At 45.9% G+C, this 26,820-nt stretch overlaps 1 protein-coding gene across 2 annotated transcripts in view; it reads left to right on the plus strand.

Annotated features, from left to right (window-relative positions):
* The window catches only part of RSPO2 (R-spondin 2), a 138,482-nt gene that overhangs the window by 65,501 nt on the left and 46,161 nt on the right, over positions 1-26,820 (plus strand). For both annotated transcript variants that reach the window (XM_088450783.1, XM_088450784.1), the window contains exon 3: positions 25,127-25,315. In XM_088450783.1, the coding sequence (XP_088306909.1) occupies positions 25,127-25,315 (189 nt within the window). The remainder of the gene's footprint in view (positions 1-25,126; positions 25,316-26,820) is intronic.

Here is a 26,820-nt window from a genome sequence, read left to right on the forward strand (position 1 = left end):
ACGAGACGGAAATCTGGGGAATGTGGGCGCAATTCTTCTGCTTGGGAAACGAAATGAGCCACTAGAGTGAGCTGCCTAGGATGCCGATAGCATGATGGGGGTTGTACTTCTCCATCTGAAGCCATGAGCACCCAAATTCATGCCCCATTAGCATGTTAGATATGCTTTGAACTTTGACAGTGTCATGTTCAGAGTGAAAAAAAAATAATAAATCACAGCAAATTAGAGCCTGTAACTACAATAGTCTAGTAAAAAAAAAACACATCAAGAAAGGTTACTTAAGTGCGTTTGAATTGTGCTGAAAGCTTTCATTAGTTACATTTTAGTACAGCTGGGGGGTTATATATTTTTTTCTCTCTAAAGTTTCAATCAAAGAACAGTCAGTGCTGCTCACCTTGGAAGTGCGACCATCTCTTGTGAATACTAGTAATAAAATGTTATACAAGAATGCAAATAATTTGGGAGGGTTTGGATCTAAACTAGAGCCTTCAGGTTCGAAAATCCTAGAAATGTGTTCAGCGTAGCTTTGATGTATAGCTCTGTCCTAAAACCAACATTGATAGAACTTAAACTAAAATATGTTAAAAATAAATTAATAATTACACACACGCACAGACACACCAGCAATCCACTCTTCGACCTTACTCTCGTTCCTTTATTACCCCCTCCAGTCCTGAACAGAGATGGCTGCCTATTACGCTCACAAGGATGTACTAAGCTCTGGAAAGTGATAAATTGGAGAGTGATAAACTACCAGCCAATCAGCTCCTAACTGTCATTTTAGTCCAAACACAGCCTCTAACATGACAGTTAGGAGCTGAGTGGCTGGTTGTTCATCAGTCTCCAAATTATCACTTTCCAGAGCTTAGTACATCTCTCCCCAGGTGCATATTAACCCCTCATTCTAGGGTATTCCAACACAGGAATGCTTGTGCACTTCCAAAGACAAACACCTTAGGACTGCACCAATAGGTGTTGATTTTACATTCAAGTTGTCCTGGTCCCAAGCCAAAAATCACACCCGGACCTAATGCACCACTTTGTAAGCACACTCTGGACCGGACTAAGGGCCTCCTGGGCCTGGGGCTACAAATTATCACTTACTAAATGGTAAATTAAAAAAAAAAAAATAATAATAAAAATTATATATATATATTACACACGCACATTGACAGAATTTTCATATTTTGGCCTCTATTCACTACCACAATGGCTTTGAAATGAAACAAACAAGATGTGCTTTAACTGCAGACTTTCAGATTTCATTTGAGGGTAATTACATACAAATCAGGTGAACGGTGTAGGAATTACAACGGTTTCTATATGTGCCTCCCACTTTTTAAGGGGTCAAAAGTAATGGGACTATCAACTCAAAAGCTATTTCATGGACAGGTGTGGGCTATTCCCTCGTCATTTCATTATCAATTAAGCAGGTAAAAGGTCTGGAGTTGATTCTAGGTGTGACATTTGCATTTGGAATCAGTTGCTGTCGACTCTCAATATGAGATCCAAAGAGCTGTCACTATCAGTGAAGCAAGCCATCATTAGGCTGAAAAATTAAAACAAACCCATCAGAGCCTGTAAAGTGACAATTAGGAGCTGATTGGTTGGTTGGTGCTATTTATCTCCAATTTTATCTCTCTCCAGGCTTTATCAAATCTCCCTCTGAAGCTGCATACACACACAACGATTTTTTTAATGAACGATTTTAGTAAACTATTTTTTCCCTTGAAAAAATTAACTAAAATCGTTTACTAAAGTTGTTCATTTACTAAATGTAACGAACGATTTTTATGAACTACAAACGATTTTTGCATATTAACTTAATGAAAATCGTTGAGTTGACAAGTCTGACTGAACTACAAACTACAAACGTGAACGCGCATGAACAATAATCGTTCATCGTTTGACTCAGAAAGTGAACGAATTTTTCAAACTATTATCGTTAAACGATATCGTTTAACGATAATCATTAAAAAAATCGTTGTGTGTGTATGCACCTTAAGTCCTCTTTGTGTGGACTAATCTCCATTACTCATCGGCTGACTGCCATCTCTGCCAATAACCCCCAATCACCGTTATTACGGCTTCCGATTGGACCTCTAGCACACGCATTACCATCTGCAGCTATTTTGATGTGGGACTGAAAATATTCAACATTTGGGGGAGATTTATCAAGCTTTCTAAAAGAGGAATAAACAGAGGTGTTACCCATAGCAACCAATTAGCTTTCAGCTATCATTTATCCAGTACATTCTACGTAATTATATCTAGAATCCCCTCTGGGCAACCCCTCCACTTGTCCTGTTTAGAAGGCTAGATAAATGTGCACCCTTAAGGTGATAATGAAGCTTAAAATGGTAATCGTATTTGTTAAAAAGGGGGAGATCCAGCAAGCTTTGGAGATTGATAAAGCCGAGACATTGCCCAAAACCAAAAATCAGCTTCCAACTTTCGTTTCTCTAATGACAGGTAGAAGCTGATTGGCTGTTTTGGGCAACTTCAAGAAATGGTATCTGTGCATCCTTTGTTTCTAAATATTATAGGATTGATTATATGGGCCGTATTCAATTAGTTTCGCACCCGCTGAAAAGTTTTGCCTGCCCGACTTTTTGCCGACATCGCGCATTTTGGACACGGAAGCCTATTCATGCGTGTCCCCGCTATTCACCGTATTCAATTACAAACCACGTGAAAACGCCAAGCGGCGAATTCAAAAACAGGCGTAAAAGTGCTGTCAGAATTGTGGAAATCAGCCTCAACCCCCCCCCCCCCCCCCCAAAAAAAAATGCACTAACATTGAGGATCAATGTAGATGTGTCCGAGCTCTAATAAAACTGTTTGGGGTACTTTAAGTTGTTTCAATAGCACCTGTTACATGTACCTGCAATCCCAAAACACCTGACCCATCCTTGCAGACCCCAAGAAGTCTATTTCGCTAGTTTTTATGCTTGTCCCCCACTTTGTGCTTTTTCGCCTTCAAGTACTTTTTTGGGGTGTTCTTAGGTTTATCCCCTGGATTTTTTGACGCAGTTGTCTTTTGGGGTGCATGTCCCAAGGGTTGTGAGTGGTTTCCACACATTTGCACCCCAAAATAAAAATGTTGCACTTTTCCCCTGCGATTCAGTGGCAAATCTTTTATGCCTATTACATTGTACTGACTATCCGCGTAGGCGAAAACCGGCTGGAATTGAATACGGAGATAATTTCCGACCACGAGAAAAGCCGTGATCGGCGATACTTTTTAGCAGAAAATGGCTTTTTGCGTCTAATTGAATACCGCCCTATATCGGACATGAATAGTAATGTGAACGCATCTGGCGAATTACAGCTTACTGCGTAGGCGCCAAATCACACTGAAGCACATGGATGGAGTCCGCTAGTGCGTAGGGATTGATCAGCGTTCCGACAGACCACCCTATCTGTGCAATGGGAATTTCTGGGAGGTGGCTTTGCGAACGCACATATCTCTACCATTTAGCAGGAGTGTCATGGTTGTTAAAGCAGACTTTCCTGCTCGATTGCAGCGGTTTCAGATGGATCGTTTGCACCCAGCAATTGGGCAGTTCATTGTCCTTGTGGAAACCTATAGCTAAAACCACAGGCTTTTCCTGGACTATCATACTCCCAAACTACTAGTTGTCCCCATGTCCTCCAAATGTATGTATTTAGGCCCTGATTCAGAGCCGGACACTCTGACCAGAGCGCTCGCTCTGAATCAGGGCCCTCCTCCATTAATATGGAGCGTCCTCCTGGATGCTCGTATAGCTGTGGGTCACCACCCACAGCATATATGAGTGTGCAAAAATATGGTCGCGATGGTCTTGACCATCGCGACCATCGGACTTGCGAGGGAAACCCTGCGGTCGGGTTTCCCAGCCGCAAGGCCAGGAGTGATTTTGGCTCTATCAGAGCCAAAATCACTCCCACTGACATCACTAGTGATGTCAGTGGGGCCGGCTTCAGACGGTAGGCATTCCCAATCAACATCGACAGCACGCCCCCTTTGGTGCGAGACCCGGAGCGATGGAAAGTCCTTCGCTCGCCGGGTCTCGCGCATGCGCACGACGGAGCTCCCTCCGTCGTGCGCATGCGCAGTGGGGAACATCGACCCACTTGCGAGCGTACTGCCGCTCGCGAGTGGGTCTGAATGACCCCCTTAGTCCAATGAAAAAAAAATGGGGAGACTGATTTGCGAGTCTCCTGTCCAGGGCAACCCTGCACAATGAACGCTTAACTTTTGTTTTTCAACACTTATCACTTCAAGGTTACTCGAGCAGACTTCCACATGCTGCAGTCAGATTACTGTACCTTTTAGTTGTGTTTAAGTTAAGATATCAGGATCAGCGGCTGTAAAGAAAACAGGACTGTAACATTATTTATAAGTCATAAAAGCATTTCCAGCTGATGGTGTGCACACATTCACCCCTAGCATTACCACAGCCCTACACAGCCACATAAATCCTGTATGGAGCACTGATGTCTTACAGATGATTAAGTAGTAGAGCCTGCTTACAGGCTATACACAGTAATACAGGAAAGAGACAGAATCATTAAGACGAATCCAGCTGGGAAGGTCTTACAGCGTTTTTGGAAAGTCATCTTTGCGAATAATTGGGGAAAGGTGTCAACACTCCAGCGATAACGAGAGGTGGCTTTCATTTGCACGCCGACGCAGGTCTGTCGCCTTTCTCTCAGGACTTGCATAGTAATCACTTTAAGAATTCATCGCATATATCAATAACACTACTCCAGCGTCCTAGATCAACTTCTTGTGTTGTAGAGGAAATGAAAGCCATTCGATGTACAACATGCTAGTCTTTTCTGTACGCCCAGAAGTTTGGTGTCTGTTACCCATCAGTCAGTTTATTTAATAAATTCTAAAATAAACATAGGTCTACTATTGTGACCTGCAGAAGCGCGAGTTCCCGATTTCAGAATGTTTTGCCGGAAACGCTTGACTCCATCTGAAGTCACCTGGGTGTGTTACACACTGCAGTACACACCAATCCCTGTCCTGTAGTGCGCTCCATCGCTACATTGTATATGTTCATGCAGCCACACGTGTGTGTGTGTGTGTGTGTGTGTGTGTGTGTGTGTGTGTATATATATATATATATATATATATATATATATATATATATATATATATATATATATATATATATATTAGGGGTGAGCGGGTTCGGATTTCTGAAATCCGAGCCCCCCCGATCCGAGTCCGATCCGAGTCAGGCTCGACTTTTCCCGCCTGACTCGGATCTGACATCGAGGCAAAACGTCATCATCCCGCCTTCCGAGTCTCGCGGGTTTTGGATCCTATATAAGGTACCCGCGTCGGCGCCATTTTCTCACTCGGCTGTGGACAGTGAAGAGGGAGGGTGGGAGTTAGTGCTGTGTAGTGTAGTGTAGTGTAGTGCTGCTGTTGTCCACTACTTCAAAGTCCATAGGGGCTGGCTGTGTTGTGCTGTGCTGCTGTTGTTAATAGGGGCTGTGTCCACTACTTCAAAGTCCATAGGGGCTGGCTGGACTGTGTTGTGCAGTCAGTTCCAAAGTCCTGTGCAGTGTCCCAGTCCTAAAGGAGTGCTGCAGTGTTATCCAGGGGGTGCTCTGTCCATCAGGGGTGCTCCCCCCAAGTGCTAAAAAAATAATATATTTTCTGTGTTTGTGAATTGTGTGCGCAGTAGCCGCACGTGCATCAACAAAGTAGTGCCAAGCGTGCGCCTGTGTCATAAGTAAAGGGCCGGCTGGCTTGACCGTTAAGGGTGCTGTAACCCCCGAAAGTACACTCCAGTCCAAACCAAAAAAAAAATTATTTTCTGTGTTTGTGAATTGTGTGCGCAGTAGCCGCACGTGCATCAACAAAGTAGTGCCAAGCGTGCGCCTGTGTCATAAGTAAAGGGCCGGCTGGCTTGACCGTTAAGGGTGCTGTAACCCCCGAAAGTACACTCCAGTCCAAACCAAAAAAAAAATTATTTTCTGTGTTTGTGAATTGTGTGCGCAGTAGCCGCACGTGCATCAACAAAGTAGTGCCAAGCGTGCGCCTGTGTCATAAGTAAAGGGCCGGCTGGCTTGACCGTTAAGGGTGCTGTAACCCCCGAAAGTACACTCCAGTCCAAACCAAAAAAAAAATTATTTTCTGTGTTTGTGAATTGTGTGCGCAGTAGCCGCACGTGCATCAACAAAGTAGTGCCAAGCGTGCGCCTGTGTCATAAGTAAAGGGCCGGCTGGCTTGACCGTTAAAGGGTGCTGTAACCCCCGAAAGTACACTCCAGTCCAAACCAAAAAAAAAATTATTTTCTGTGTTTGTGAATTGTGTGCGCAGTAGCCGCACGTGCATCAACAAAGTAGTGCCAAGCGTGCGCCTGTGTCATAAGTAAAGGGCCGGCTGGCTTGACCGTTAAGGGTGCTGTAACCCCCGAAAGTACACTCCAGTCCAAACCAAAAAAAAAATTATTTTCTGTGTTTGTGAATTGTGTGCACTGTGGCTGCACGTGCATCAACAAAGGAGCAGCGCCAAGCGTGCGCCTGTGTCCCATAAGTAAAGAGCCGGCTGGCTCATTTCTTAAAGGGTGGTGTAACCCACAAAGTGCACTACTCTCCAGCAAAAATAAAATAATATTTTCTGTGTTTGTGTGCGCTTTAGCCGCACGTATATATATCAATATAACATAAATGGAGGACCAAACTTTCTCCGATAAAAATAAAATAGGGAAAGATCAAGAACCACTTCCTCCTAGTGCTGTTGCTGCTGCTGGGAGTTGTTCATCATCCCAGAGAGGAAGTAGGAACATCACTACTTTTACTAAACAATTGACCCTCCAACAGTCCCTAGCGATGAGGATGAAGTACGACAGCAGTCATCCTGAAGCAAAACGTATAACTGAGGCCTTGACTGCTATGTTGGTGTTAGACGTGCGTCCGGTATCCGACATTAGTGCAGTGGGATTTAGACAATTGATGGAGGTAGTGTGTCCTCGGTTCCAAATCCCGTCTAGATTCCACCTGCAGCCTCAAAGCAGCAGCGACAAGCGTGCGTCTGTCTGTTAAAGGGTGGTGACACCCTCAAAGTGTGCTACACAAACAATTAAAATATTGTTCTTTTTTTTTCTGTCTATGTGAATTGTGTGGGCTGTAGCCGCACCTGCATCCTTAAAGCAGCAGCGACAAGCGTGCGTCTGTCTGTTAAAGGGTGGTGACACCTCAAAGTGTTCTACACAAACAATTAAAATATTGTTCTTTTTTTTTTGGTCTTTGTGAATTGTGTGGGCTGTAGCCGCACTTGCATCCTCAAAGCAGCAGCGACAAGCGTGCGTCTGTCTGTTAAAGGGTGGTGTAACCCTCAAAGTGTGCTCCACAAACAATAAAAATATTCTTTTTTTTTTCTGTCTTTGTGAATTGTGTGGGCTGTAGCCGCACTTGAATCCTCAAAGCAGCAGCGACAAGCGTGCGTCTGTCTGTTAAAGGATTACATCGGTGACAGCATCCAAGTAGGCATGTCAGACAGTCCGTACCTGTACTGGCAGGAAAAAGAAGCAATTTGGAGGTCCCTGTACAAACTGGCTCTATTTTACCTGAGTTGCCCCCCCTCCAGTGTGTACTCCGAAAGAGTGTTTAGTGCAGCCGGGAACCTTGTCAGCGAAAGGCGTAGGAGGTTGCTTCCACAAAATGTGGAGAAGATGATGTTCATAAAATTAATTATCAACTCTTCCAGGGAGACCAGCCTCCAGAACGTACAGAGGGACCTGTGGTTCCAGCAGGGACGAATTAATACTCTGTGAGGATGAGGATGTACACACTGAAGAGGGTGAGGAATCGGTGGATGAGGAGGATGAGGATGACATCTTGCCTCCGTAGAGCCAGTTTGTGCAGGGACAGATAAATTGCCAGCTTGTTTTGTGGGGGCCCAAACGAACCAATCATTTCAGCCACAGTTGTGTGGCAGACCCTGGCGCTGAAATGATTGGTTTGTTAAAGTGTGCATGTCCTGTTTATACAACATAAGGGTGGGTGGGAGGGCCCAAGGACAATTCCATCTTGCACCTCTTTTTTTTCTTTGCATTATGTACAGTTTGGGGCCTAGTTTTTCAATGCCATCCTGTCTGCCACTGCAGTTTCACGCCTAGATGGGTCACGTGTTTGTTCCGCCCACTTGTGTCGCTTAGCATAGTCATCCAGCTACCTCGGTGCAACCTTTTGGACATAAAAACACTATTGTGAGGTGTGAGGTATTCAGAATAGACTGGAAATGAGTGGAAATTAAGGTTATTGAGGTTAATAATAGCATAGGAGCAGAAAAACCTACAAATTCTGTGATTTTAGCTGTTTTTATGCTTTTTTTCAAAAAAATACAGATCCAAAACACAAAACCCAGAACCCAAAACACGCAAGGGTGGTTTTGGCAAAACCAATCCAGATCCAAAACACGAAGAAAGATCCAGATCCAAAACCAAAACACAAAACACGAAAAGTGGCCGGTGCACACCCCTAATATATATATATATATATATATATATATATATATATATATATATATATATATATATATATATATATATATATATATATATATATATATATAATTATTTATATCTAGGGGTGTGCACCTGCCACTTTTCGTGTTTTGTATTTTTGTTTTGGATCTGGATATCTCTTCGTGTTCTGGATAGAGATGAGTGGGTTCGGATCTCAGAGATTCGAACCCACCCGAATTTCGGGTATCTGGGGCGATTGCCTGCCCCGGATCCCTCACCCGAGGCAAAACCTTTGTGACCCAGCTGTCGGGTCGCAAGGTTTTGATTTAAGCAGTCTTCACACTGATTGGCTGAGAGAGCTGTCTGCCAAGGCTCCCAGCCAATCAGCGTTAAGCCCATTGAAAATGCAGTAGGAGAGCGAAAAAGATGGCGCCCGCCATCCCCCGCCGCCTGACACCGCTGGCACCCCCACTGGCAGGTTCTCCTGCTGCCGACACCATAGCTGCTGACATTCCTGCACTGCTGCCCCACCTACTGAGGACACCGTTAGCGACTCCGACACTCCCACACTGAGAACACTGCCGACACTGTCAGCACACATGCACTGAGGACACCGCTGGCACCCCTGCTCTGACGACACTGCCGGCACCTTGCATTGAGAACACCCCTGCACTGTCGACACAGTCAGCAAACCTGCACTGAGGACACCGCTGGCACCCCTGCTCTGACGACACTGCCGGCACCTTGCATTGAGAACACCCCTGCACTGTCGACACAGTCAGCAAACCTGCACTGAGGACACCGCTGGCACCCCTGCTCTGCCGACACAGCCAGTAAGCCTGCACTAAAGACACCGCTGGCACCCCCGCACTAACATTCCATGTACTGAGGACACCGCCAGCAACCCCTGCACTGCCGACACAGCCAGCAAACCTGCACTAAAGACACCGCTGGCACCCCCGCACTGCCGACACAGCCAGCAAACCTGCACTAAAGACACCGCTGGCACCCCCGCACTGCCAACACAGCTGGCACCCCAGCCCTGCCGACATCACCGGTACCCTTCACTGAGGACACTACCAGCACAGCAGCACTGCCATTCCATGGCAACCCCGCTCTGCCGACACTGCTGTCACAGTAAGTGCACTATTGGTGTATCCAACCCACACTGTATAACACACTGTATCCGTGTTGGAAATTAGAAGCTGACCTGCCACACGTTAGTGACACCCACTGTGTCACTTAGCTTAGTCAGCCAGCTAGCTGGATGCAACATTTTGGCCTTAACTAGATGAAGCAAATAATATTGTGAGGTGGTCAAAATTGATTGGAAATTACTGAAAATAAATGTTACTGAGGTTAATTATACTGTAGGAACAAAAACAGGCCCATTTTATTTGATTTTAGCTGTTTTTATGGTTTTTTTTTTAAGAAAAAAATCCAGATCCAAAACCAAAACATGAAAAAAAACCACCAAAGAAAAAAATCCAAAACCAGATTCAGATCCAAAACCAGGGGAGAGCCAAAACACGAGGGTCGGCGCACATCTCTAGTTTTGGATCTGGATTGGTTTTGCCAAAACCACCCTTCCAGGTTTTGGTTTTAGATCTGTATTTTTTGGGAAAAAAGCATAAAAACAGCTAAAATCACAGAATGGTGTTTTTTTTGTTTTTGTTTCTTTTTTTGTTCCTACGCTATTATTCACCTCAATAACATTAATTTCCACTCATTTCCAGTCTATTCTGAACATCTCACACCATTGTTTTTAGGCCAAAAGGTTGCACCCGAGGTAGCTGGATGTCTATACTAAGTGACCGAAGTGAGCGGCACACAGGGCAGCTTACCCCTACACCACACAGGGCAGCCCCTGTAAAAATTATTTGGATGAAGGGCAGCTTACACCACACAGGGCAGCCCCTGTAAAAATTATTTGGATGAAGGGCAGCGTACACCACACAGGGCAGCCCCTGTAAAAATTATTTGGACTGAATATACAGCACCACTTGACTGGACTGATGCAGCAGAGCGGGTGCCCCCCAGACTGAGACAGCAACACAGCACCACTGGGCTGGACCGATACAGCAGAGCAGATTGATAAAGCAGAGCCACTTTCCCCCAGACACTACACTACACGTCCTCTCACTACACTCTCTCCAGGACTGGAGTGAAGATGGCGGGGCGAGATTCGTGAAATGTGCGAAGTCCGGGTCTCGCGACCATCCAACACCATGATGATGACATTTTGCCTCTGAGTCTGGTGGGAAAACCCGAGCCGGACTCTGTTCCCGACTCGGATGGGGAGGGGATATTTGGATTTCGAAAATCCGAACCCGCTCATCCCTAGTTTTAAGGATATGCCTGCTTGAGCACAGGTGACTTAGTCAATTTCATTTAACCATCTGGACTCAAGCATGGATTTCCTGTATTGGAATGGCGGAGTTTAGGAAGCTCTGCATTAGACAAATACAAGGGGGGAAAAAACAAAGGACAGGATAAGAGTCCCTTAGGTTGTAGCGAGTCATCAGTTACTATAAACTAGTTCTTGTCATGATGAAGCCTTCACTGCTCAGTCATCCCGGTTTGTCATTATGCCATTCATAGTTGTGTTTATGCGTAATTACAGCTTAAGAGGAGCGTGGAGCTTTGTGTAAACACGAGACACTGATTCACCCCAGCAGTCCGCTAAACAGCCTGCAAACCTCTGTTACTACAGCTGCCATTATAGTGTTGGATCCCACACATCAAGTAGAAGCATCCTTGCATCTGTTAATTTGCAATCACATGCTTTTTTTTTTTTTTTTTTTACATTGTTCTGGATTAATTAAGCCTCTTGGGAACAGGATAGGTCATACTTATAGTTTTATGTGCAGGTAAAAAAATAAACTTTTTTTTTTTTTAATGTAAAAAAAAAAAAAATTGTTCTACTTTTTGTAACCTTCATAAAAAAAAAAATCCATAGTTTCCAATTTACATAGTACTGCATTTGGATGTTGTGCTCTGTTGTAATCGGATAGGGATAATTTAGTTACAGAGTAAACATTTCATGAGCTGTAGTACAGTAACTTTTGAGATTTTGTACACAAGGGCGTTTAAAAGTGTAGACAAAAACTTGGACTTTTTTGGCGTTAGCAGAACGTTTATTTAAGCGATGTCAAAGATTTCCTCCAACATGGTATTTAATATACTATGTATATATTTGGTTTTCCCGTAGAGCGCCATTGTATTTCACTGAGCAATAATGCTTCCAAGGCAGTATCGAAATTACGCAAAGTGAACAGTGTAAAAGGCTCATTTGCTTATGGTATTACACATTAAATTACAGTTAGTAGGCTTTCAATTTTAAGAACATTTAAATGTCATCCAAATAGTATAGTACATGTTCTTCGCTGATAAAGTAAACACAATTGGTTATTGTGTGTACTTTATTGTGTAAACTTGCATATGAATCTCTGGCCAAAACCTATTTAAAAGCGAAACAAAGCAAAGTAGCTGCGATTTATTTCTAATGGTTCTATCAGTGGCTTGAATACTATTGAGAAGCTGCAACTTCTCTTAAATGACGACATGATCTGTAAAGGGGTAACGAATATCCATATGGCCTGAAGATTGTCGTGTTGCTCATGAAGAGGTTCCAATGGGAGTTTCAGAAACCTTTTGGTCTTTTGAGGCTCTGAAAAGACAGACCCTGTGAGCTGTGGGAATACCTGCTAGCGAGTTATATGTATGCAATGCTCTTTTAGGAAATGTAACGCCTGTTGGTTGTCCATTGGCAGATGGAGATGATCTCCACTTTTTTGATTCCAACTGTGTTCTGAAACCACTTTGATATACGTTGCAGATGTCAGACGTTTATGCACTTCCTTTCCCAAATGTAAATTGTTGTATTTTTCTTGCCACCTCCGTGGGGGCAGATGGGTGTTCTTGATGTGGGCACAGCAAGTCAGTATTGTGATAGATTGTATATTAACGCTCAAAGAGAAAACCCAATCAATTGACCATGACAACTGCTTGTGGCCGGCTCATGTTTTCTTAGTTACTGTAACTGTTAAAGTCATTCACAAGTTCTAGGGGTGGGGGGTTATGTTGTGAAATAACCACAGTACATTGTGTTATATATAACACTGTGTATGTGTGTGTGTATGTGTGTATATATATATATATATATATATATATATATATATAAATATTTAATTCACAGTCAGGTGCATAAATGTTGGGACATTGCCAGAATTGTCATATTTTGGCCTCTATTCACCACCACAATGGCTTTGAAATTAAACAAACGAGATGTACTTTAACTGCAGACTTTCAGATTTAATTTGAGGGTAATTACATCCAAATCAGGTGAACGGTATAGGAATTACAACAGTTTCTATATGTGCCTCCCACTTTTTTGGGGGCCAAAAGTAATGGGACTATCAACTCCAAAAGCTATTTCATGGACAGGTTTGGGCTATTCCCTCGTTATTTCATTACCAATTAAGCAGATAAAAGGTCTGGAGTTGATTCTAGGTGTGACATTTGCATTTGGAATCAGTTGCTGTCGACTCTCAATATGAGATCCAAAGAGCTGTCACTATCAGTGAAGCAAGCCATCATTAGGCTGAAAAATCAAAACAGACCCATCAGAGAGATAGCAAAAACATTAGGTGTGGCCAAATCAACAGTTTGGAACATTCTTCAAAAGAAAGAACGCATCGGAGAGCTCAGCAACACCAAAAGACCCGGAAGACCACGGAAAACAACTGTGGTGGATGACAGAAGAATTATTTCCCTGGTGAAGAAAAACCCCTTCACAACAGTTGGCCAAATCAAGAACACACTCCAGGAGGTAGATGTATATGTGTCAAAGTCAACAATCAAGAGAAGACTTCACAAGAGTGAATATAGAGGGTTCACCACAAGATGTAAACCATTGGTGAGCCTCAAAAACAGAAAGACCAGATTAGAGTTTGCCAAACAACATCTAAAAAAGCCATTACAGTTCTGGAACAACATCCTATGGACGGGAAGCCGACTGCCTAAATACCGGCAGCCGGCTTCCCGACTGTCTTATCCCGGCATGGGGGAAATGCCGGGCGTCTAGATGTAGATGCCCGCATTTCCCCTACGCCGGGAGACCGGCGCCCGGCATCACGATCGTAGTGATGCCGGGCGCCGCGAGCGGACAGCCGCGAGGGCGGAAGGTTAGGTTTAGGGCTCCCGGGGGGGACTTAGGGTTAGGCACCCCCCCGGGGGACTTAGGTTTAGGCAGCGGGGAAGGGGGTGGTTAGGGTTAGGCACTTGGGGGGGAAGTTAGGGTTAGGCACCCCTAATGAGGACTAGGGTTAGGGGGGTTAGGTTAGTGTATACTTACCTATCCACGATCGGGATTTCCAGCTCTGTCGGGCTTCCGCTGCTTCTAACTCTGCTCCTGTCGGGCTGCCGCTGACGGGAATGCGGCCGGCGGTATATCATACCCATTCCCCTATAGACAGATGAGACAAAGATCAACTTGTACCAGAGTGATGGGAAGAGAAGAGTATGGAGAAGGAAAGGAACTGCTCATGATCCAAAACATACCACCTCATCAGTGAAGCATGGTGGTGGTAGTGTTATGGCGTGGGCATGTATGGCTGCCAATGGAACTGGTTCCCTTGTATTTATTGATGATGTGACTGCTGACAAAAGCAGCAGAATGAATTCTGAAGTGTTTTGGGCAATATTATATGCTCCTATTGAGTCAAATGCTTCAGAACTCATTGGACGGTGCTTCACAGTGCAGATGCACAATGACCCGAAGCATACTGCAAAAGCAACCAAAGAGTTTTTTAAGGCTAAAAAGTGGAATGTTATGCAATGGCCAAGTCAATCCCCTGACCTGAATCCGATTGTGCATGCATTTCACTTGATGAAGACAAAACTGAAGGGAAAATGCCCCAAGAACAAGCAGGAACTGAAGACATTTGCAGTAGAGGCCTGGCAGAGCATCACCAGGGATGAAACCCAGCATCTGGTGATGTCTATGCGTTCCAGACTTCAGGCTGTAATTGCCTGCAAAGGATTTGCAACAAAGTATTAAAAAGTGAAAGTTAGATTTAGGATTGTTTAGTTTGTCCCATTACTTTTGGCCCCTTAAAAAGTGAGAGGCACATATAGAAACCGTTGTAATTCCTACACTGTTCACCTGATTTGGATGTAATTACCCTCTGAAATGAAACAAGATGTGCTTTAACTGCAAAGCCATTATGGTGGTGAATAGAGGCCAAAATATGAAAATTCTGTCAATGTCCCAATATTTATGCACCTGACTGTATGTGTGTGTGTGTGTATATATTTCTATAAAAACACACATGTATTGTTTATTTAATAAACCTATTCAAATGATACCATTTAGTTAAATATTCTTTTTGTTCATGTTCCTAGCCATCAATGATGTGCAAAATAAATGCCCTCTTATTTCATTTCTGAACAGTAATTCGCTTACAGTACTCACACATTCTGTAGTGCTTTGTTTTAGGAGTGTGGGAGGAAATCAGCCTGGAGGAAACCCACGCAAACACTCGTAGGACATACAAACTCAACACAGTTAGGCCCTCATTCAGAGGCGGTCGGAGGATGCAAGCGGTCGCTCAGAAACTGGGCGGCCGCTTGCATCCTGACCGGCTGCCTCTGTTTCGGTCGTTAGAGCTGTGGGTGCAAACCCACAGCCTAACGACCGCTAAGGTGATGGTCGCGATGGTCATAGACCATCGCGACCATCGGGACTTACGACGAGGGTCTCACTTGTCGTAAGCCCCAGAGAGCTTCTGGCTCTGTCACTAGTGATGTCAGTGGGGCCTCCCCCAAACGGCAGGCGTTCCCATGGGAACTCCTTCGTTTGGGCTGCCACCCCCCCGGGCCCGCCTTCCAAACTGGGCGAGCTGTCAATCAACATCGACAGCTCTCCCCCTTTGGAAAGAGACCCGCTACGACCGGCGCTGTCGGTCGTAGCGGGTCTCGCGCATGCGCACGAAGGAGCCGGCTTCCTGGTGCACATGCGCACTGGACAAACATCGAGGCGGTCGTAGACCATACGGCCGCCTCTGAATGAAGCCCTTAGAGCCTTGGTGGGAATCAAACCCAAGACTTCAGGTCTGTGAGGCAGTAATACTAACCACTGCACCAATCGTGCAGCTCATTAGATTGCAGCAAGCTTCTGGTACACAATGTTAACCATCTCTTACTAGTTTTTGTTTAGAATGGTTTATACTGACAAATCCATAGCATGTAATTATTGGCGTGCAAGTCTTACAGAACCTATCCTACATGTAAACTTGGTAAATGTGTGATCAGAGAAGCACTGTAAGCAGAGGGGGGAAAAACACTAGGAATGAAATCAATATCTGTATTGTTACGGAGACTCAGAGGGTAACTGTATCTCTTGGAATGGGTTTCTGATTGGTGTTATATATGATGTCACCTTAATTGGTGTAAGAACCTATAACTCAATTCCTGGAGCCTTTTGCATCTTCAGCCGATATCTATACCCAGTGAGGGAAATGTATATGTGCCACTGAGGATTGTGGGTAATAATAATGTCAGGTGAAGGCTGTAAATGGCATGTAGTGCCACAATGTAGGTTAAAATGTTTTTTTTTTTTTAATTTCTTTGCATAGATTAGTTAGTTTTCATTGTTTCACAAGGGTCATCAATGACTTGTGACACCAAATGTGTCAATTTAATCAGGAGCGTTCCCAAACCATGTTCTTCTTCTTCCCTGGGTGATGAGCGCATATACCATACGTACTATAGTAGCCACAATTAGCACATTTAACTGTGATTTATTGGCAAAATCAGGAGGATGTTGACAGCATTGTCGTCACAATGGCGTATTGCCCTTAATTGAATCGACCCCATAAGTGTTTGTACATTGCAATAAAAAGGACAGACTAGGCTAAAAATAAGGATCATGGGCCCTGATTCAGAGCCGGACGCTCTGACCAGAGCGCTCGCTCTGAATCAGGGCCCACCTCCATTAATATGGAGCGTCCTCCTGGACGCTCGTATAGCTGTGGGTCACCACCCACAGCATATACGAGCATGCAGGATAATGGTCGCGATGGTCTTGACCATCGCGACCATCGAAACTGCGAGCAAAAGCCTGCGGTTGAGTTTTTCAACCGCAAGGCCAGGAGTGATTTTGGCTCTATCAGAGCCAAAATCACTCCCACTGACATCACTAGTGATGTCAGTGGGGCTGGCTTCAGACGGTAGGCGTTCCTTTGGGAACGCCTCCGTCTGGCAGGCACGCCCACCAAAGGGGGCGTGCTGTCAGTCACCATCGACAGCACGCCCCCTTTGATGAGACACTCCGAGCGAAGGAAAGTCCTTCGCTCGTCGGGTCTCGCGCATGCGCACGACGGAGCTCCCTCCGTTGTGCGCGTATTTGCAGTGGGGACCATCGACCCACTTGCGAGTGGACAGCCGCTCGCGAGTGGGTCTGAATGAGGGCCATTGATCCCTACCTGCAGCACACTAACTGCACTTTTTTCCCCCATTCCTTATGACCTGAATTGCCACACCTGTTCTGTTAGTTGTATATAGGTCCATTTGTATAGTTAATGTTTTTTCCATAAGGCAAAGGGGGCAGCCAGGTCAGCACAGTAGGGGGAGTGGTGTGACAAAGGGGGTGGTACAACTGGGCGTGATAATACAAAAGTGTCATTGCGGCCCTGCCCCCGCTTGACTTGCGTTTACCAGCATTGTGCAGCGTGAGGGGCAGGGTTGGTGGCTACGATGACGCAATTCAGCGTGCACCGATACCCACTTCACTCCTCAGAGAGGCGGAGCTTTAGACGTTCCACAGCCTCCGCCTGAATTGAGTACAATTGTGACTCAGTGGTGCCCCCCCCAGATCCCAGCGCCCTAGGCTGCTGCCTAATGTTAGAGTTGTCCCTCGGCCCTGCTACTACTACTACTACTACTAATAATTATAATCCTGCATCACTTGCCCATCCCTGTGTATGAATCTACTAAAGCACACAGGGCCTGATTCAGAGGCGGACGCTCTGAAAGAGCGCTTGCTCTGAATCAGGGCTTTTTTTTTTTTTTTTGTGCGGCCTCCAGGCCCACTCGCATAGCTGTGGGTGACCACCCACAGCTATTGCGAGCGGCCAGGTGATGGTCACGATGGTCTCGACCATCGGGGCCTGCGACGAGACCCTTGCGGTAGGGTCTTGTTCCCCCAGTGAGCTTCTGGCTCTTAATAGAGCCGGAAGCTCACCACTGACATCTCTTGTGATGTCAGTGGGGCCGCCCTCAAACGGCAGGCGTTCCGTCGGGAACACCTCCGTTTGGCAAGCCACCCCCCCCCTGCCCGCCTCCAAAACGGCGCAAGCTGACGATCAAAATCCACAGCTGCCCCCTTTTGGTGCGTGACCCGGCACGATGGAGCGCCCGTTGCTAGCAGGGTCTCGCGAATGCGCACGTCGGAGCCGGCTCCGGCGTGCACATGCGCAGTGGCCAAACATCGACCCGCTCGCGAGCGCATAGTGCTTGCGAGCGGGTCTGAATCAGGCCCACAGTGCATATCTTCAGGACAAGATGGCAAAACTGTCAGTCACTGCCTCCCTGGTTAGAGATGAAGCTTGCTCTTAATATGGTGACTTGTAACGGGACTAAAAATATAATGAAATATCTATATAGTCTATTTATATTGTTGGCTGTTATTACTCTTCAAATGTAGGAACATACTAAGTTTCTTTATTGTACAGTATCAACAAACTGGGGTGTTCCGCAAGTCGAAGCCTTACTGTTGCAGACAGTCTTAATGGCCATGATTCAATTCAATGCGATGTTGAATAGCCCTGGGAGGGGAGCCCCCGGAGCTGTTCAGTTCAGCTCGCTGTAAAGTCGGGGAATGCCGGTTCTCGCGATTTAACCTGGGTGTTTAGTCACGAGAACCGCCATTCTCCGACTAAAGTGCCGGCAGCGATGCTGTTAGCGCTGCGCTAAGGGTGCGAGAAGAAAATCCTTTAGTCTGACCAAACACCGCGTTGAATTGAACAGCTGCGGGAGCTCCCTCCTGGGGCTATTCAACATCGCATTGAATTGAATCGAATTGAATCGTGGCCATTGTCATCAATTGTCAGCTGTTTTTTACCTGTAGGATTTCAAACGACAATAATAATAAATTCTGCGGGCAAAGCATCTGATAACGGGGGGGGCTTTGCAACAACAGTGTATGGAAAATTTACCCCAAGGTTGTGATGCTGACCGTATCTGTATTGTACCTATATGTACAGCTTACATTCTTTTGCATTGTGGGATCTAGGGTCCATCTCCCCCCCCCCCCCCTCCCCTCCCCGTAAGAGCGACTCTTACTGGAGGGAAGAGAGAAATCCCCAACCAATCAGCTCCTGTCATTTTTCAAACACAGCCTGCAAACTGACAGTTAGGAGCTGGATGGTTGGTACTTTATCTCTCTCCACTTTATCTCTCTCCAAAGCTATGTACATCTGGGAAGCAGTCAGGAAGCCGTTGGACGAAATCCCGACCGCCATCTTCCCGACTGTCTAATCCTGGCAAGGTATAAAAATGACAGGTGTCGAAATCCCGATGCCTGTCATTAGACCTACGCCGGGAGCCCGGCATACCGAACGAAGGTAAGCCAGGTGCGGACAACAGTGTGTGGGGGGCAGTTAGGTTAGGGGCTCCAGGGGGGGACTTGGGGTTTGACACCCCCCTGGAGGGTTAGGCTAGGGGAAGGGGGTTTAGGGTTAGGCACCTCCCCCCGGGGACTTAGGTTTAGGCTGCGGGGAAGGGGGGTTAGGTTTAGGCACCAGGGGGGAGGTTAGGGTTAGGTACACCCAGGGCTGCCAAGAGAAATCCTGGGCCCCGGTACAGCAACTTCTGGGGCCCCCCTAGCCATATGCAGCACTTGACATTTCTGTTGTCTATTGCAGGAGATGCAGCGTATACTAGCTGGAGTAGTGCTCCCACTAGACTGCGTGCAAGACAGGAAGTCTCTGCATGCACATTCCAAAAAGTGGGCGTGGTCAACTGGGGAGGGTGTGTACTTGTGACATGCCACCAATTCATCACACATGGGCCGTGCCAGTGGCGTAACTATAAATTTTGCTCCCCCCTGCCAATATTTTTTCTGTTGCCCCCCCCCCCCCCCCCCCCGATATAACACCCCCTCGGCATTTTGGTAAATAATTACAGGGCCATTTATACGCAATTTGGTCCCCAGTGCAAAAGTAAAAAATTTGCTCCCATCCCCCCCCCCCCAGACAGTTTACAGTATACAGTAGTGCCCTTATACAGTTCCCCCAGAAGTGGTCCCCCTATGCAGTGCCCCAGGTAGTCATCCCCCTATGCAGTGCCCCTTATATAATGCCCTCAGTAGTAGACCCCATTAAATAGTCACCCCAGTACTAACCTCCCAGCAGTGCCCCCAGTAGTAGTAGTCCTCCCCCAGCAATGCCCCTGGTAGTAGTGGTCCCACCAGTGCAGTGCCCCCAGTAGTGGTCCCACCAGTGCAGTGCCCCCAGTAGTGGTCCCACCAGTGCCTCCAGTAGTAGTTCCACCCCTGCAATGCCCCCAGTAGTAGTCCCCCCAGCAGCAATGCCCCCAGTAGTAGTTCCCTCACCAGCAATGCCCCCAGTAGTAGTTCCACCCCTGCAATGCCCCCAGTAGTAGTCCTCCCTCCCAGCAATGCCCCCAGTAGTAGTAAACAACCCCCCCCTGCCAGACAGACAGACACAAAATCCACTTACCTTGACCAACACTTCGGCATCGGCTCCTCCGTCCGGCGTCCTCCCGGGCAGGCCCGCTCTGCATGATGGGAGAGACGTCATGACATCTCTCCCATCATCACCCTCTGCGGGAGACGGAAGAGCCCGGCTTCGGCAGTGGGTGCAAGACAAGCAGCCCATGAGTCTGTCTGTCTGACTCATCGGCTGCTAAAACAAACACACAGCTGCCGGCACCGGCGGCTGTGTGTTTGTTATACTAGTGCAGTAGGACCTCTAGCATCTGTCTCCTCCTAGGCGGCGGCCATTTTTGGAGGGCCGTTTTCTGCAGATTCCATGCGGACGGCTAGTCCGCATGGAATCTGCGGCCACCTCGCCCCACAAGCCACCGCGGGGTCTGCGGGGGCTTTAGTTACGCCACTGGGGCGTGCCCAACACTTACGGCGGTGCTGGGCTTTCCTCAAGCTCTCCCATCACGGTATAAAAATGCTGTGCGCCGTGCATGGCTTCTGTTAACACGGTGGTGATCAGTCTTCCCACCAGCGGGACACTGCATCCTGCTGATGGGAAAAGCAGAGGGAAGGCTGTTTTAGCGGGGCATCGCTAAAAGGGGAGGGCACATTTTGCCCTTTTAAAATCAGGCAGGGCGCGGCGCCCCACTAAAACAGCCTAGCGGGAATGCTACCTGATGCTATATTCTGCTGTGCATCCCCCAGGACCTATAAAAAATATACAAATCTATAATTGGAAGATCCGGCACTCCTTTGCTGTATACCAGCACACTGGCATACAGTGCCTTCCTCCTGGTTACCCGGCAGGATTTCTACACATATATATATTTTTTAATAAAAAAACGACAAAACAGTTGCTGGTGTGCTGCGGCTCGAGCCCCCTGGCATTGTCGGGCCCGGGTAATTAGTACCTACTCCCCCCCCTCTCTGCGCCCCTGGGCACACCTGAAGGAGGGTTAGGGTAGGGTTAGGGGTACTTGCCTTAATTAGTGGCGGTATTACATACTGATTCCTTTTGGTACATGTGGGCAAGCTTAGGGTTAGGTTGCGGGGTAGGGTGGGTTTGGTTTAGGCACTTAGAGGGGGGTTAGGCACCCCTAAAGGAGGGTTAGGGTAGAGAGTTAGGTTACTGATACTTAGCTGAAAGAGCGATCAAGATTTTCACCTCTGCCGGGCTGCCGCTGTCGGGATTAGAACCGCCGGCCATGCGGCCGCCGGTAAATCTTACTGATTTCATACATCTAATTCCCCCATGAGATATGGTGAGGCTGATAGCCGGGATCGGCAGAAAGGTGTCGAGGTCTCAAATTGAAGGTTTTTCAGAGAGGCACAGCAGACTGGAAGTTGCGGGAGAAAATTTGTCATAGTACGTTCAGGACAGATTTCGGAGAGTTATGGGTAACAAACAAAGGGGTCTAGTTACTAAGTAGTGTTAGGAGACCACAGTCAATCAGCTCCCAACTGTCATTTTTCAAACACAGCCTGTGAGATGACAGTTGGGAGCTGATTGGCTGGCACCTTATCAATTTCTTATCACTTTTCACTCTGGACTCCAAACACTGCTAAGTAAATGGTAATGTCTAAATAGACGCCATGATCTAATAGGCGACTAAGCTAGAGCAGGCAGATAGATTGCACGGAATATCTACTGAAGTGTATTTCATTCCGAAATTGTGGAAAATCACCCTAGTCCGTTATTTATTTTATAGAATAGAAATGTACCTAGTGACTTACAATTTAAAAAGTTTTACTCTCTTCTTCTCATAACCGCTGACCTCTGGTTGTGCGCCGTGAAAGTTACTTACAAGGGCAGCGTTGTTCTCGTACGTGATATGTTTTGCTGAAATGTGTTTCTGAGCTCTAGTAGCGGTGCCTGGTAATGTGATTGCATTATCGCAGAACATTATGCGTGTTTGGAAACATAACACTCTGACATGTAAACCAATCTTCGGCGCAATAATGAGTCTTTTTACTTAACGTCCTCACATTTAAAGCCTGATTGCTATTTCATTTATTTTCCCTCGTACATGGAATTTGGTATAATCATCCCGTGTCACTGTCATTTCTCAATAGTTTGCGAGCTAACTAGTAGCACTTGACTTCAAAAGGCAGGTTCTAGGCTGCTGACACAGTGCAGTGATGTCTAATCCCTACAGGGTATACTGGAATAAACACAGGACAGGGCAAAGTCTGACTGACATAACATACTTTGTGTTTTCTAATGATTTTAAATAATTTTTTTACTTGTGTAGTTCCATATCTACTTACAAGACTTAACATTCAAGTTCAGGTTGAAGAAAATCCAGATGTGCCTCTTAAATAACTGAATATTTTTTATGTCCCAAAATGTTTAAAACTGAGGGTCTGATTCAGAGCCGGTCGCTCTGACAGAGCGCTCACTCTGAATCAGGGCCGGCCTTCTGTTTTTTTAGAGCGGCCTCCTGGCCGCTGGCATAGCTGTGGGTGACCACCCACAGCTATAGCGAGCAGCCAGGAAGATGGTCGCGATGGTCAAGACCATCACGACCATCGGGCTTGCGACGAGACCCTTGTGGTAGGGTCTCGTTGCCGCAAGCCCTAGAGTGCTTTCGGCTCTACCAGAGCCGAAAGCACTCCCACTGACATCACTTGTGATGTCAGTGGGGCCGGCCCCAGACGGTAGGCGTTTCCATGGGAACGCCTCCGTCTGGGCAGCCATGCCCCCGCCCCGCCCACCAAAGGGGGCGTGCTGTCACTCAACATAGACAGCACGCCCCCTTTGGTACGAGACCCGGAGCGACTGTTTGCCCGTCGCTATCCAGGTCACACCCATGCGCACGAAGGAGCCGGTTCCGGCATGTGCACTGGGCCACCATCGACCCGCTTGCGAGCGCTATGTGCTCGCGAGCAGGTCTGAATCAGGCCCTGAATTTTAAAATTTTTGCAATGAACTGTGTTAATGGCATTGTTTATAAAATCAATATTTTGGGGGGAGGGTGAAGTAGCTACACTACAATTTATTGTCTAAGTTGGACCTTTATCTAAAGGTGCATACACACAACGATTTTATGAACGATTAACGATATAGTTTATCGTTCAATCGTTGAAAAAATCGTTCACTTTCTGAGTTAAAACGATGAACGATTATCGTTCATGTGCGTTCACGTTTGTAGTTCAGTCAGACAGACCAATTCAACGATTTTCAGTAAGGGAATATGCAACAATCTATTGTAGTTCAAAGAAATCGTTCATTACATTTAGTAAATGAACGATATTAGTAAACGATTTTCATTCATTTTTTTCAAGGGAAAAATTAACGAAAATCGTTCACTAAAATCGTTCATTTACTAAATTGTTGTGTGTGTATGCACCTTATGGGGTCAAATCAATTAGGGGTGATGTAAGATCGCACGTTACGGCGCGATATGCACAAATTCCGTACATATGATAGGCTTACATTGTGCCATTAACTACGCACAGCTATGGGGCTGCAAGGTAATATTCACAATCCAGCAGTGATGTAGCGCGCCATTGTTGGCATCCAAACATCATTACAACAGCACATCGACCGACATTGCTACTAATTTAATTTCCCTTTGATTAACCTGCAACTGTTTTATATTCCTTATCCTACAACAGGTGGCAAACTTGCGTATTGATGTCTTCCTGGGACAACATTTTTAGCTGTCCTAACCAATACATAGCCAGCCCTACTAGGTGACCCGGTAGTTGGTTTATGTGTTGTGCGGTCCTCCAGTTGAGTTACAGCTGGTTTAGGAGTTATCTTTGAAAAATGTTTTGCCGGTGTGAAAAAAAGCAGCTACATCATAGCACTTCGTATACAGATTCTGACGCAGTTGCGCACAGATGATTTTTCAAGCGCAGCTTGGAAAATGAGTTAGGCACTGATTGTGTTGGTACTTTATCTCTCTCCAAGGCGTGATACATCTCCCCCTTAGGCCCCGATTCTGACTCGTACGTAATGCGAATGCAATTCCAGATAGAATGCTAATGCGACTGTAGGCCCTTATCCTGAGTCTTACACGTGTATGTAATCGCGTAGCCCCTCCGTTCGCAAGAGCGCCCGTCATCATCATCCTAATCATTGACACTTGCACCTACTCCATGATAGGTGCAGAAGACCCATCTGAATTAGGCGTTTTTAAACGCGCACTTCTAGTAACTCTTGCTACTTGCCCTAGCACACCCGCAAAGGTTCTCTTGCGTGCAGTTGCACTGCAGCCCCCAGTTGCCACCCAGAAACGCCCATGCAGCGGTTGCAGAGAAATGGATGAGCCGCGTACCATTCTGAATCGCTCGTAAATTCGCAAAGAGCACGTGCAATCTTCTAAATACCGCCAGATAGGTCACATGCGGACTTGGTGCAACTGTGAATAAGAGTATAAGACCCTTAATTGTTCCCTCATTGACTTAGATGCTGTAAAGAAGAATCAAAGTTATTGGTCTTAAGCTGGCCACACACTAGACCAACTTACATCCAACCAGCCAACTTGTTAATTGGTTGGAATGAAAATCTGGTAGTAGGAGTAAATGATGATCAGCAATTTGCTCCTAAATGCCAGAAAACAGATTAAAATGGTCGGTCAGACAAGTTTGTTAAATGTTTGATCTAAACAATTTGTACAAACAACAGTTTTGGTCCATTTTCCAGCGTTTGGGAGCAAATTGCTGATTGTCATTTGCTTTCATACCTTACCAGATTTTCATTCCAACCAATCAACAAGTTGGCTGGTTGGACAGATAATCTTTAGATGTGTGGCCAGCTTTAGAAGTAAATTTTATTGGGGGGGGCAGTTGTTTTGTCAACAAGTAGTGTGGGGATGGCGGAAGTGCATATTTTTATAGTGTCTTTAACCTTTTTACATCCTGTCATCTTTGGCTTTTCTTTTCTTTTTAACCTGATTGTGCGCATTTTATTTTTCAGCCAATTATGGGACGAATCCAATATGCAAAGGGTGTCTGTCGTGCTCAAAGGACAATGGCTGTATACGCTGCCAGCCCAAGCTGTTTTTCTTTCTGCGCAGAGAAGGGATGAGGCAGTATGGAGAGTGCCTGCATTCCTGTCCTCCCGGGTACTATGGACTAAGATCTCCCGACATGAACAGATGTTCAAGTAAGACGATTTATTGCATACGTTTTCTGTTTGATCTGTTACTCTACACACTATCCCTCCAGAAGTTATTACATTGGAACATGTACGTCCAACATTAAATCCTTTCAGTTTCTCGTGCAAAATGTGTTTTGGGTATGTGTTAGAATGTAATGTAGAATGTATCGCACATTGTAATACGGCCGCATAAGAAACCATACCGTGGCTTGTTGCTCACACCTGTATAAGCTAAGGAGGTGGGGGTGGGGGGAGTCTCTATTCCGTTCTATTACAGTAATTATTTATCTTTGTTCAATTTGTTTTATTTTCTAGGTCGCGGTTTGACGCATTGTTGTGGTACTGTAAACCTGACATACACAAGTATACATTTTCTTTGCAACAATGACAACTTTTGTAAGGAAATGACTCCATGCTAGAATTTGAAGGGGGTGTGGTATATTTTGCCGACATTCATAATGTCAACATGGCCATTATGGCGACATGTGGCGCGTCGACATGCTTAGCCTTTCGCAACTGACCACGTCGCAATTCATCGTATCGACACTGATGAAATGTCGACATGATTAGAATGTCGACAAAACATTCCTCTTGGACTGGCAGTAACTTTTATGGCGGGTGATGTCTTGATGATTTCAGGCTCATCCTGGAGCGTTTTCAGCTGAACCTGCCTTTTTGATGTCAACCATAACCCTCCCCTAGTAACTAACACTAACACCCATTTGCTGCAGCCTAGCCCTGACCCTCCGCTGCCTAACCCCCCGGGTCCGTGCAGAATGCCGGCATTTCATATGTTAACATTCTGCAGACAATGTGGGGTTGACCTAATGACTGCATCTCAATTGAAGAGACATCAAGCAATTACAGCAGTGATTATACATACAGTATACAGTATATGTGTGTGTGTGTGTAATATATATATATATATATATATATATATATATATATATATATATAATTATGAAATGTTACTTTGTTTTTGAATGGCATGGTATCTAGTGTAGATCATTACAAATTCATGGATCTGTATCTTTTAGAATTCATTTTCATTTTAAGGATTTGACGCTGCTTTTTGATTCATCCCCTAGAGAAGATTTATCAGTCATTGGAGAGAAAGAAAATGGAGAAGTTGCCTGTAGCAACCGATCAGTTTTTAACTGATATAAACTGTACTAGTTAAATAACCGTTAGTAGCTGGTTGACAGTCTGTTGCTTTGGGCAAGTTCTCCATTTTATCCCTTTCCAAGGATTGATAAATCTCCCCTCCAATTCTCCTGTAGCATACCTCCCAACATGACCCGCTCCAGGAGGGACACGATGCTCTGGTCCTGGACTTCCCTGGTAAGAGGCGGGGCAGCAGCACAGTTCAAAATTCAAATAGGGGACAAACACCAACTGTCATGTCACACGCTGCCAAACATCACTGGCTGGGACTCACTGGCAGTTGGTGTGACTCCCCGATTTGAATTTTGGACTGTGCTGCAGCCCCACCCCTGGAGCCGCCACCAATC

This window comes from Taudactylus pleione, unplaced genomic scaffold, assembly GCF_031769625.1.
Source record: "Taudactylus pleione unplaced genomic scaffold, aTauple2 ptg000524l, whole genome shotgun sequence".
Classification (NCBI taxonomy): Eukaryota; Metazoa; Chordata; class Amphibia; order Anura; family Myobatrachidae; genus Taudactylus; species Taudactylus pleione.